This window comes from Equus caballus, chromosome 12, assembly GCF_041296265.1.
Source record: "Equus caballus isolate H_3958 breed thoroughbred chromosome 12, TB-T2T, whole genome shotgun sequence".
Taxonomy (NCBI): Eukaryota; Metazoa; Chordata; class Mammalia; order Perissodactyla; family Equidae; genus Equus; species Equus caballus.
Genome location: NC_091695.1, coordinates 9,296,886 through 9,308,325, shown reverse-complemented (window position 1 = coordinate 9,308,325; position 11,440 = coordinate 9,296,886). Strand labels below are relative to the sequence as shown.

The 11,440-nt window shown below is 50.2% G+C and overlaps 1 protein-coding gene across 2 annotated transcripts in view; it reads right to left on the bottom strand.

Moving 5' to 3' along the window:
* Nucleotides 1-2,656: 2,656 nt before the first annotated feature.
* The window catches only part of EXT2 (exostosin glycosyltransferase 2), a 145,293-nt gene continuing 136,509 nt past the window's right edge, over nt 2,657-11,440 (bottom strand). For both annotated transcript variants that reach the window (XM_023653914.2, XM_005598052.4), the window contains exons 13-14: nt 9,613-9,695; nt 2,657-3,439 (exon numbers count right to left, since the gene is read on the bottom strand). In XM_023653914.2, the coding sequence (XP_023509682.2) occupies nt 3,301-3,439; nt 9,613-9,695 (222 nt within the window). In that variant the 3' untranslated portion in view covers nt 2,657-3,300. The remainder of the gene's footprint in view (nt 3,440-9,612; nt 9,696-11,440) is intronic.

The following is an 11,440-nucleotide window of genomic DNA, read 5'->3' as shown; positions in this document are numbered from 1 at the left end:
CACGCCCGGCCTTGGCTTCACCTGCTTCCTCCTCCTGCCATCAAAGCAGCTTGGATTCTAAGCCAGCAATCACCTCTCCAGCATGGTGGCTCGACCCCGCACTCTTTCGGCAGTGAGGAGACTCCGGTCAGCCTGCCATCCCAGGAAGAAGCGGGGAGCACAGCAAATCAGAGCACAGAGGCAGCTGGCCTCCTCCAGCCCCCGGTCCTGGTCCCCACGGGCCGGTACGAGGGCCACTTCCTTCCCAAGGCAGCAGAGAAACCAGCCCCTAAGACCCACAAGTCTGAAGGACAGCTGGAAGAGCCTAAGGCTTTGACAGAGCAGCCAGAAGGGTCGGAGCTGCGAGCTCCAGGACACTGAGTAAGAGGAGGGGACAGTGCGGCATCTTCGCAGGAAAGAATCGGAGATTCTGAGGACAGAAGGTGATACTTTCCTTTTTAATTTTCTCAGGAAAGGTGGTTTCTGCCTAAACATCTGTGAGACTTGGTAAAACACAAGAGATACAAAGATTAACAGCTATCTAATGTTAACCAGCAAAAAAGTGTTTCCAACCTTGGCGGGCCCATCTCAGTTAGGGCCCTGGGGGCAAAGGCAGTGACTTCACGCACACACTTCGGCCAGGGCCAGCTCAGGTTCCTCTCCCATCCAGGCCAGTAGGACGCAATTTCTTAAAAAAGACGTCCTCATCTAAAACCAGCTGTTGTCTGCTGTAGGCCAGAGCATGACATTTTCATTAGCATCATTGTTCTGCTTCTGCAACCAGGCCCTATGGCGTCCCCGGGGCAGACAGTCCAAGCTGATGGGCAAGGCCTGCTGGGCAGCAGCTCGGAAATCCGCTGACGAGGGGTGGAGCCCCTCGCGCCCTCTGAATCGCAGATCAGGATCGCCTGCTCCATTCCTGTCCTGAATTCCTCCCTGAGACCTGCACCACCCGTCGGTCCACTGGGTAGAACCTTCGAGGCTTGCTTCAAGAGCCTAGGATAGATTACTCCCTGGGAAAGTTCTGTATGCTGTGCCACGAGATCTAACCCCCAGCATTCCTGGGCGTAGCGAGGGACTTTAAACGGCGTTTTAATACCCTCAGAAGTCCAATGACCCCTAAGAAGGTGACAAAGTCACACCCACCAGCCCCCGGGGCTCCCAGGAATCTCAGACTGAAGCCTTCCTCTTCCTAAACCAAAGGGCTAACGAGGTTAAAAAGAAGAAGAAAAACCCTATTTACCCTTTGAGAGGGAGCACTGGATTAGAAACCAGCCACCAAGGTCGTGGATTCAGGAAGGTGACAAAGGGCAGAAATATGGGAGCAGCGAGGTGGAGTGCTGAAGACGGCAGAGGGTGACACAGCACACAGACACGCCAGAACAGCGCTCGGCTTTGGGCAGGGGTGGAAGGTGAGGCCCCCCCGCCCCTGCCCCCTTCCCTGCCTCTTGGAAAACAAGCTGAAGGACCCCTAGGAAAGTGAGAGGAACCTGCTGTGTCAGCTCCTGGAAAATGGGGGACAAGAGAAATCCCTTTCTCTTGGTTCTGTCATACCCTCCCCAGTACCATAAATGTGCGACCAAAATGCCTTCCCACAGGCCCCGCTGACCAGCACGCAACCACCCAGATGAGAAGCGCGTCCTAAGCAGCTGTGCGCGGGGCTGCGCCACGCGGAACAGCTCGCAGCTCCAGCATCCGCCTCTGCAAACGAACGACCTGGACGGGACGGTCCCTCGGCCTCCCACCAACAAGGGTCCACAAGGCTACTCCTCAATCTGAAAGAAGAGGAAACTCTCACGATTTCCACTTTCAATTTCGCCACTTCCGGGATTTTTCTTTGACGTCTCAAAGGCTGGGGACAGCTGAAGCGACTCCAGTTAAAGCTGCCAGTTTCAGAACCGCAGCCCAGTCACTGCTCACCTTGACGTCACTCAGCAGAACAATGGGTGGTGTATTAGCGACTTCAACTGGCACACAACGGGGTTTCAGTAATCATATCCATATTCCAAGCAAACTGTTATGTATTCTGTGTTCTGGGGACATATGTTATGGCTAAAGCCCAAACTGTGGCTAATCTTAATATTAGAGCCAGATAAATCTGTTTCGAATCCATAACATCTAACATTTGCCAGAGTAGATTTGTTCATCAACTGGGCTTACAGAGCTATAATTCACACATGTGCGGTATTACAAAATGCTGAAATTTAACGATTTAAATAGACCGGCAATTCTTGCAAAGCAGTGTTCTAGCAGCATTTAACATTAGCCAGAACCTGCCTGGCTAACGTGAAGTTTATACCAAAAGAAGGAGGGAATTTTGGCATCCCCCTGGGGTGGGGTCGCAGCTCCCCTCACTTGTACAACATGGTACTAGCCGGAGTGACTCAAGGGTGTGGCTCCTGGAGGCCCTCTGTTCTTCCCCAAGATACCCGTAAAGATCGTATCCGACCAGGGGGCAGACTGCCTCCTTTGGAGGTCTGGGGAGACATCTTCTCTTAGAATGTTTACAGCGTGGGGTTCTTCCTCCATCAGAGGCACACGCACCACATACTCCTCCTGGCCACGTGTCTTCCCAGACACGGGCAGTGGATTGGAGTGAAGGCCAGAGGATGGAGTTAAATGCACAGAAGAAGACAGACAGATCCTTGATTACCAATAATCAGTGTTTAAGACATAGTAGAAAAAAGAATAAAAAATAATTTTAATCATATCAAAAAGCCAAACCACAGACGAATAGTCCATGGCCCTCACAGACCCAGCTCGGCAGTCGGGGCTCCCGCTGCACGAGCCCAGGGCCCAGGCCAAAGGCATCCACCCATCAAATCCCAAGACGTTAAGATTCTGCACCAAATTCTGGGCTTGGCTTTTCTTCCAAAGAACTCACTGATCTGAAACGACTAAAAGCGAGACATGGGTACCTTTTACACGAGTCCCCACATCTTAAACGGGCTGGTAGGTTTCTCTCCTCAGCCGTCTTACAGTCATGGAAGCTGCATTTCAGATTGTTATACTGGAACCACAAAGAAAGGGAGCCCAAGCTGGAATTAATTGGGGAGCAGGCCACCAAGGCTTCCATTTGGCATTTTCACAAAGGACCCGTGGGAGATCATGAGAAACACTGGAACAGAGGATGTGCAGCTCAGGGTGCTTAGAGATTCTCTCCAGGATCCTCTTCTCGAGGAAGCAGGGTAGGGGAGTGGAGGCCAAGATCCAGGAGGTGACCTTCCAGTCTGAAACCCCCATCCTGATATGAGAGTGCTGGTGGGAGCGTGTTCTCTTCCTTTGTCCAAGCTTAGCGCTCAGCCCCATCTGTGGCGCGTCTCACAAGCTGCCGATGTTGGGGAAGCTCTTCAGCTTCTCAGGAAAGTCGTCTTTGTACAGGACAGGGTCAGCTCGGTGCTCCACCACCTTAAGAGGCATTGTCCCAAAGACGGAGGCAAACTTGTTGATGCACTCAGACCTGCGGGGTGTGGGGCGGGGGGAGGGCAGTGGAGCGGATGAGGGATGGGGTGGGGGAAAAAAGAGAAAGCGTTCAAGAGGCTGAGAGATGAGAGCAAAATACATGATATTCAACATCAACAAAAGTAAGTCAAGTACCCTAGCCTGCGGCCAGGTGCTCACAAGGGTCGGGAGGGTGTGGACTGAAGAAGTGACCTGGGGAACTCTGAGGGTCGGCTCAGCGGAGAAAGTGAACGGGAGATGCTGCAGAGGCCACAGGCCTGCAGAGGTCAGAGTGTCTTCTCCCCTCCCCCTCAAATTCCAGTCATTCTTCCAGCTCAGTCCGGAGCAGGCCTCAAACCCAGGTGGATTAGCTGCCAACAGTTCTTAACCCCATCTCTGCCAGCTAAAGTGAAGGCAGGGCGACAGGAAAAAGCCGCCTGGATCTGAGCTTCAGCTCACTGCAGCTCGGAGGTGAGCAGGTCAGGCCCGCGGGTGGGAAGTGCTGGTCCATCAGGCAACGGAGTGTGACGGCTGGGTGACGAGGACGAGGACGCTTATCCTCAGCCCAGAGGAGCAGAAACGAGCCCCGAGAAGCCACTTTTGAAGTCAAGGGGACCCCAAGGATGGACTTCAGAAAGGTCAACGCTCTCTCTCTCAGTCAGGCCCACGGCACCGAGAGCTACAATGAGAACAAACAGCCAGAGGCAGAGCCATCTGCCAAGATGGGGCTCACTTTCAAGACACAGACCCGAAGGAGTCTCCTCTGTCCTCGGAGATCCCAAAAGCCTCGTTTCAAACGATTTTATCAAGTTTTTATTGGAGTCCTTTGAGCTTCAGGAAGAAACCCATTAACAAAGAAGCCAGTCTTTATCAGTTCTCTTGGTTGTTATGTTTCTAAAAAAACGTGTTACTATTTCATTTTGAGCTCTTCTAGCTAATAACACCATCGTCTCCATCCACCACCACAAATCGACAGCAACTAATATTTACTGCACGTTCCCAGCTGTGTTAAATTGTGTGAGGTGTATTCGTAACCGCTTCATCCTCACATAAGCCTCCAGGGAGGGCCTCATTATCCCCATTTTACAGAAGGAAGACTGAGGTGCAGAGAGGCCAAGCAACTGGTCAAATGCTGGCAAGACGCAGAGCCAAACCCAGGCACTCCGGCCCCTGAGGCTGAAGCCTTAACTACGAGATGACACAAATGGATTTAGGAGCCTAATCCTGGGCTCCAGGGGAGGGGCTGGAAATGAACAACTGCTGAGCACCTAACTCGAGCCCGGTAACTGACACGATGGCCTCATCGACTCCTCACAGCACCCTCCTCTATACGCCCAGGGGTGGCCTTACAGCAGCTTCCTGCTCTGGGCTGAGAAGTTGAGGCTGGGAGAGAAGTGACCGGCCCCAGGACCCAGAGCTGGAAAGGGCGAGCTGGGTTGCAGACCGAGGCTCGCACTGGCAATGGAGCCTCTGCTCCTGTCATCACGCTCTGCCGGGACCCGCAGGGAACCGAGTTTCCTCCTGCTGGCAGCGTTCTGAGACTCAGGAGGTGGTAGTCCCAGGTTCCAAATTATGGGGAGAGAGGTGGAAAACTGAGGAGTTTCAACAAAATGGCATGGAGCCGGCATCCGACAACAGCTTCCCTGCCCCCTATTATGGGTCAAGGCGGTGGCAGGCAAATCTCTCCCAGGTCTTACTCTTGACAGTTGTTCTGCCTGTAAACACGTACAGATTCTTCCAGCTGCCAGTTATGCCCAGAGACTCTGCCAGCAAAGCCCAGCCGTGCCCAGCACAGGTAGCGTATTAGAGAAGAATCAGGGCTCTTGGCAGAGGACAGGGGCTCCACAGGCCCCTGGAGAGTCCTGAGGACAAGGTCTCCTCTGTAACCAGATCTGCCAACAGGGCCGGGCCACAGGCAGGAGGCCACGGAGCTCAGGCCAGCGTGGCTGCTGACAGCTGCCCCCAGCTGACCCGGGCCTGGAAGCGCTCCTTTCTCTCCACACAGCCGCACTGCAGAAGCGGCTGGCCGCTCCGAACGGTGAAGGTCCTTAACTCTCCTGCCAGGTCCTGCCGGGGCTTCCTACCTTCTTCTTACACACGGGGTCTGGGTTGGGGAACGGGTTAGGGCAGACAGCGAGCGTGGCTGGTTGCTGGTGGCCCCCCTGAGAGGTTGTGTCAGGGGTCCAGTGACCCCGTCAGTAACTTATCCCCTGGGTTGGTTTTCTAATCAAGTATGAACAGGCGAAGCACTGGAAGCATCTCGGGGAGAAAGGACCAATGGTTTTCTGTTTTCCTTTCAAACACATACAATTACCTGAAGGAACCAGGAGCTTCAGGACCAATGCCGGGGAGAATGGGGAGGAAAGTGACGCTGCAGGTACCGTGCCACGCGCTTTCGTGTATTATTACTTCATCCATCCCCAGCACACAACACAGCGCTCGGTACAAAGATGCTCAATAAACATCGTTGAATCCATGAATACACACGGTGATTTGACAGGTATCAGTATACCCGTTTTAGGAGATGAAAAGATTAAAGTTTGGGATACGGTAAGTCAAATTCCTTAAAGTCAGACAGCTAACAAGTGGCGAATTCATAATTTGAACAAAGACTGGCCTGCATCAAAACACACTGTTCTTCTTCTAAGAGCAGCACTGTCTGCCTGCCATAATGCCTTGCCCGTGGGGAAGTCACTGGGCATGATGAACACTTACAAATTCTCCTGGTTCTTAAAGAACCAACAGCAGATCTTGGAACCAGATGCTGGGTAGGAAAAGCTACTCTCCTACGCAACTGAGATTTCTGATCCGAGACCCCAAATATAAGAATAAATAAGTTTACTGAACCACAAAACCCAACACAAGGTCATAATTTGCAAAGTATGTATTCTGCAAAGGGAACTATTGAAAAAATAAAACAAACGAACAATTCTATACTCGTAACTCCATCTCTTGGTGCTCAAGATGGCTTAAAACCATGTCTTCCTCCCTCTCAGTCTAAGTGCCTTATTCAATAACCCAGTGATTCAATCTTTAATCCCAATAGTTTAGTTCGCAGTTTCTAACTGCTTTCAAGACTGATTGCTTTCTGTGCCCATCAAATCTAAGGGTAGTCTGCTTTCACTAACCACCTTTCTCACCACAGACTCACACTCCGTAACCCTCGAGCCCCTTCAGTCCATGACACCATTTTTTCAGTCACCAACGACCATTTCATTCAAAGGCCTTTTCCCCGCCCACCTGCTGCTTGCTCCTCCCTCGCTTCTGGGCACTGTAGATCCTGGCACTCTCCTGGCCTCTCCCGTGGTTGCTTCTCTGTTTCCAGTTACTCTTTCTGTCTCCTAAATGTCAGGATTTCTCAAGATTCTTCCCTTGGGGGCCAGCCTGGTGGCGTAGTGGTTAAGTTTGTGCACTCTGCTTTGGCACCCTGGGGTTAGCCTGGGTTTGGGTCCCAGATGTGGACCTACACACCACTCATGACGCCATGCTGTGGTGGCATCCCACATACTAAATAGAGGAAGACTGGCACAGATGTTAGCTCAGGGACAATCTTCCTCAAGGAAAAAGAAGATTGGCAACAGATGTTGGCTCAGGGTCAATCTTCCTCACCAAAAAAAAAAACAAAAACAAAGATTCTGCCTTTGGCTTTCCTTCAGTCAACTGCCAGCTCTGGGCAGATGTCTTCCAAATATCTATCTTTGTTTTAATTTTCTTTCTAGATTTCTAGTTCCACATCTCCAAGTGCCTGCTCCATATCTACATCTGCCGATACAGAGGGCAAGACTCCAAAACCACCTACCTTGTCGCTTTCCAACTTTGCCCATGATTAAAATCTCCTCCTGTCCTCATTAATTACGCTGCTAAAGGTACAACCATTCACCCCACCCCGCCCCCCGTTGGCGTCTCCTCTAACATATCATTCACACTGTTAAAGGTACTACCATTCGTCTTGACTCAGAATCCAAGTTCTCTCTGTTGACCCCTCCTCCATAACCTCCGCACGCCTCTTCAGCTGGAAATCAAGTTCTAGCACATCTTCCCTTGGGAAAAAAAAAATCTCTTGCAATTTAATTTGTCCCTTCCTCTCCACACTCAGCTTAGTTCGTGCCTTGTAACTCGTCTTCTTTCTTCAGTCTCTGCACCCTCATTCCGTTCTGTGCGCTACTTCAGATCAGTCTCAAAACAGCACCTTGATCACACATCCCTGTTCAAAAGCCTTCGACGGCTCACCAGAGCCTGAGGAGCGAAGTTCAGGCTCCTGAACTGGGCATTCAGGGCCCTTCACAGTTTGGCACTAATGGGCCAGAACTCTATGCTCTAGCCAAAACAGGCTTCGTAACTGCTTGCCAGATACACCCTCAACTTGCTGACCACCCAGGCGCCCTGCCTAGGATCTCCTTTTCTTGCCCAGAGTTTCATTAGCTGGGATCCCAGTGACCTTGGAGGGCTCACTTTAAGTGCCACCTCTTAAAATTATCCTGATGGTCAACCTGGCAAGCAGTCACTTCTTTTTCCTCTGATCATCTCTGAGCCTCGCTATGGCACTGACTACATATAGCTTTGGATTAGGTTTTTTATACAGACACACACACTGTATACGTATATATACACATATATATGTGTGTGTACTTGTTGTTGTTAATTATAAGCTCTGATATAACCTGACTCAAGCCTGACGACACCTGGGCAGTGGCCTGTTCTATTTTCGGTGCCTCTCCCCAAGAGGAGCTGCCACACCTCCCTTAGTGGCCTGCTTCAGTGTTTAATAATAATTACGTCCAACTTAAACCTTGCACTTGAAGTCTCGACATTTAAGATCTCAGTGGCACCAGAGAAGAGGAGTTTAGCCTCAGTATGAACGTCAAGGCCATTATCAGGTCAACTTCACTCCCCACAAGTCCTATTAGAACCATACAACCCCACCGATTTAAATAAGCCCACACAATAAATAATTGCTTTATGCCGGGAATTCTCCCCAAACACAGAGAATGGGGGGAGGTTTAATAACAATTTCGTGTGCTTTAATAGAAAATTGGGGTCCTGCAAATGAGCTATGACGGTTCATGTCACTGCCCTTGACTGTGATCCTTAAAAAACCACTGACAGACATTTCTAAAATCACAGGAGGATATTATCTCACATTGACCGCTGGTAAAAGTCATGTCATTTGGGTAAGATTTTTACAAATGAAAGAGATAAAGAAATTATTTAGAGAGTAAGAGTGAGAAGTAAGAGTAAGAGGGAGTAAGCATTAGAGATAAATCCAGACCAACTGAAACAACTTTCTGTACAAAGCAATCCTCCAGGCTTGAAGGATTTTAATACGGCTGACGGATTTCAGAACTGAGTACTGCGAGCAGGTGCACACGAGACCTGTGGACACTTGAACTAGACGGCTCAATCCGTAAGGCCACCGCCACACTCTCCGAGTGCACTCTGGTCCCTTGACAACAGTGCTACTGGCCGTCAGAGCTGGCCGTCCTGTGTAAGGAGCTGGCTTGGAATTAGGTCTGATTCAGGAGATTCAAAGCGCAGGGGCCTCTGGGATACAAGCGAGAACTCCCAGGTCTACCGCAAAGATTACAACGGCCTTCAGGGAAGACACACACCTCCCACTTTACACTCACCGACAAGGCCTAGTATCACATTCCACACCAAGGTGTGCTGTCGTGTACCTGACCCAGTTGACATAAAGGGAGGGTCAGAGCTGGCCCGCTCCACTCTCTGGAAAGAGCTGTGCTTTCCAGTCCGTTCTTGGGACGTGTGTTAGCCGTGTGAGCAAAGGAACTTGTCTCTGGTGGGTTCGGTTTAATTCTCTCTAATCAAACTTTTACTGTAACATGGAGCCATTGCCCTGAAAAACAAGCCAGTATTTCCTTGGAATTAACCAGCTTCCCTTCCAATGACTGTGGATGGTTAACTGCTTAGTCCGCACGGAGAGTCTGGCTTCTGGAGCTTAAGGCCAGCTATATTTTTAAGACCCTTCCAGCCATTACAAATTGAGTGAGTAGCATTCCAAATTAATTCTTTGGGTGACCTGGGCTTGAACTAACCCAATTCCCACAGTGCAGAAGGAGGTGACTATGGCTACCAGCTGCTGTCCTTATATCTCCGACAAAGTCCCATAAACAGGCCCGAGGCAGGAAATCGGGATCAGAGGCTCGGCAGACTACTGGGCAGAGGCCCACTCACCTCTCCACCATGTGAGTCTGGTCGAGCGAGAGCCCGTCGATGGCTGTGCACTCGGGACACTTGAATTTCTTGCGCGGCGTGACCTGCCGGAGGAGCACAAAGACACACCTGGCCGTCAGTGCCAGGGACAATAAAATCACGCCCGTGACACCACTCTGCATGCTTCTGCTCTGAGCTGAGACGTCTGCTCCCTCTACGTGCACGCGTGCCCACGCGCACGTGCATGCGCACACACCCCTCACCGCTCCTCCATTCAGTCCTGTCTGGCTTGGCCCACGGCAGAACTCACAAGGGCCCAATAAAAAGGGCTTGGAGGCTTTTGCCTTCTGTAACTGGAAAGAAGTGGTGATGACAAGCTCCTTAATTCCTGTTTAATGACTGTTTTCTCACTGCCAAGGTCCTTGTATAAACACCATTTGTTCTTGCAGCCATAAGGGCGATGAAATACAGCTTCCCATAACTTTCACCGTAACCGGAGTTCCAACAGGCCCCTTCTCCCTCATCCAGCTGATGGCAAAGGCCACAGCAGCAGCGTGGTCCTGAAGACACCAGGTCGTTCTGCAAGTCCCTTGAGTCAGGACAAAAATCCAGGGGTCCCGAATCCTTTCCCTGACTCTCACTCCCACCTTTGCAAACCTTACACTCCTAACGATTTTTCTAGCAAACTGCGGGAAGCTGCCTTCCTAACCCAGCGAGGATAAGGAAGCAGCAGAGGGCCGGGAGGGGAGGAAAGCTGGCTGCCTAAGGTCTGGCTAGACCGCATCCAACACCAGGAATCAGTGCCGAGTCAGCGGGCGCAGCTGAAAACATCTTGAAGAATGTCAAAAAGTAAATCTGGAGATAAGGGGGGGTCCTTTAAAACTAGTTCTGCAACTAGTCTGCAGACTGGAGTCTGCGCTTTCCCTCGCAGTGAGCTGTGGACGGAGTCACTTAGAGACCTGGGGACAGGGTGAAGACTGGCTCAAGTTTGGAGAGCAAAGACAGTGACTGTTCCGCTTTCCTGAGTCCCTTGGTTTAATCTGGCTCCTCTCATCAATTAACAGCAGGAGGAATCAGTGGGCAACGCCATCCCATGCTTCCAGGATAAGCCTCCAGGACAGAAGATTCCAGTACAGGAACCTGGCCGGGAAGCATTGCCCATTTTCAGATATGGAATTCTAATCCAGAAGGAAAAAAGGTCAAGACGATTCCACTCCTATCAAGACGTGGACCCTCTCTCCATATCTAGAGATGCGATTTGAGCAAGTCGACATTTCAGAAACAGACATCTGTTACAGATACCAAGGCCCCCATGTGCTCTTCATGTGCTCTCAGCTTCTAATATGTTATGGGAAAGGTACTTTTAAAGACTGGTAATCAATAATTAAAATCAACATTTAGGACAACTATAGTTATAACTGTGTAAAGTGTACTTTCTTCTCAAAGTCTCTAAAAAAATGGGCTACCTTAAGAAAGACGTAAACTGCATTCTTTAACTAACAGAACTAGATTCATATCGGCTTTCAGAATAAAATTAAGTATTTTTTAAACACAATTTGTAGACTGACCATCATAGCCTTTATCTCTGATACTGGAGGTTAAAAATTGTAACTAAAGAAACTGTATAAAAAAAGAAAATATGTTTAAATTCTCAGAGCCTAGATTCAGTTTTACAATGTGACAGTGTCTCCCACAGCATCTGAAAGCTAAAAGGGAACTCAGAGTTCATCTAGTCGAAAATTTGGTTTATATTAGCCGCAAGAACTTCTCAGGCTCAGAGAAACAGACTTGCCCAAGATCACAAAGCAAGTTGGTGGCAGAGCTGGACAAGGATCCTCCGACGCCTCCT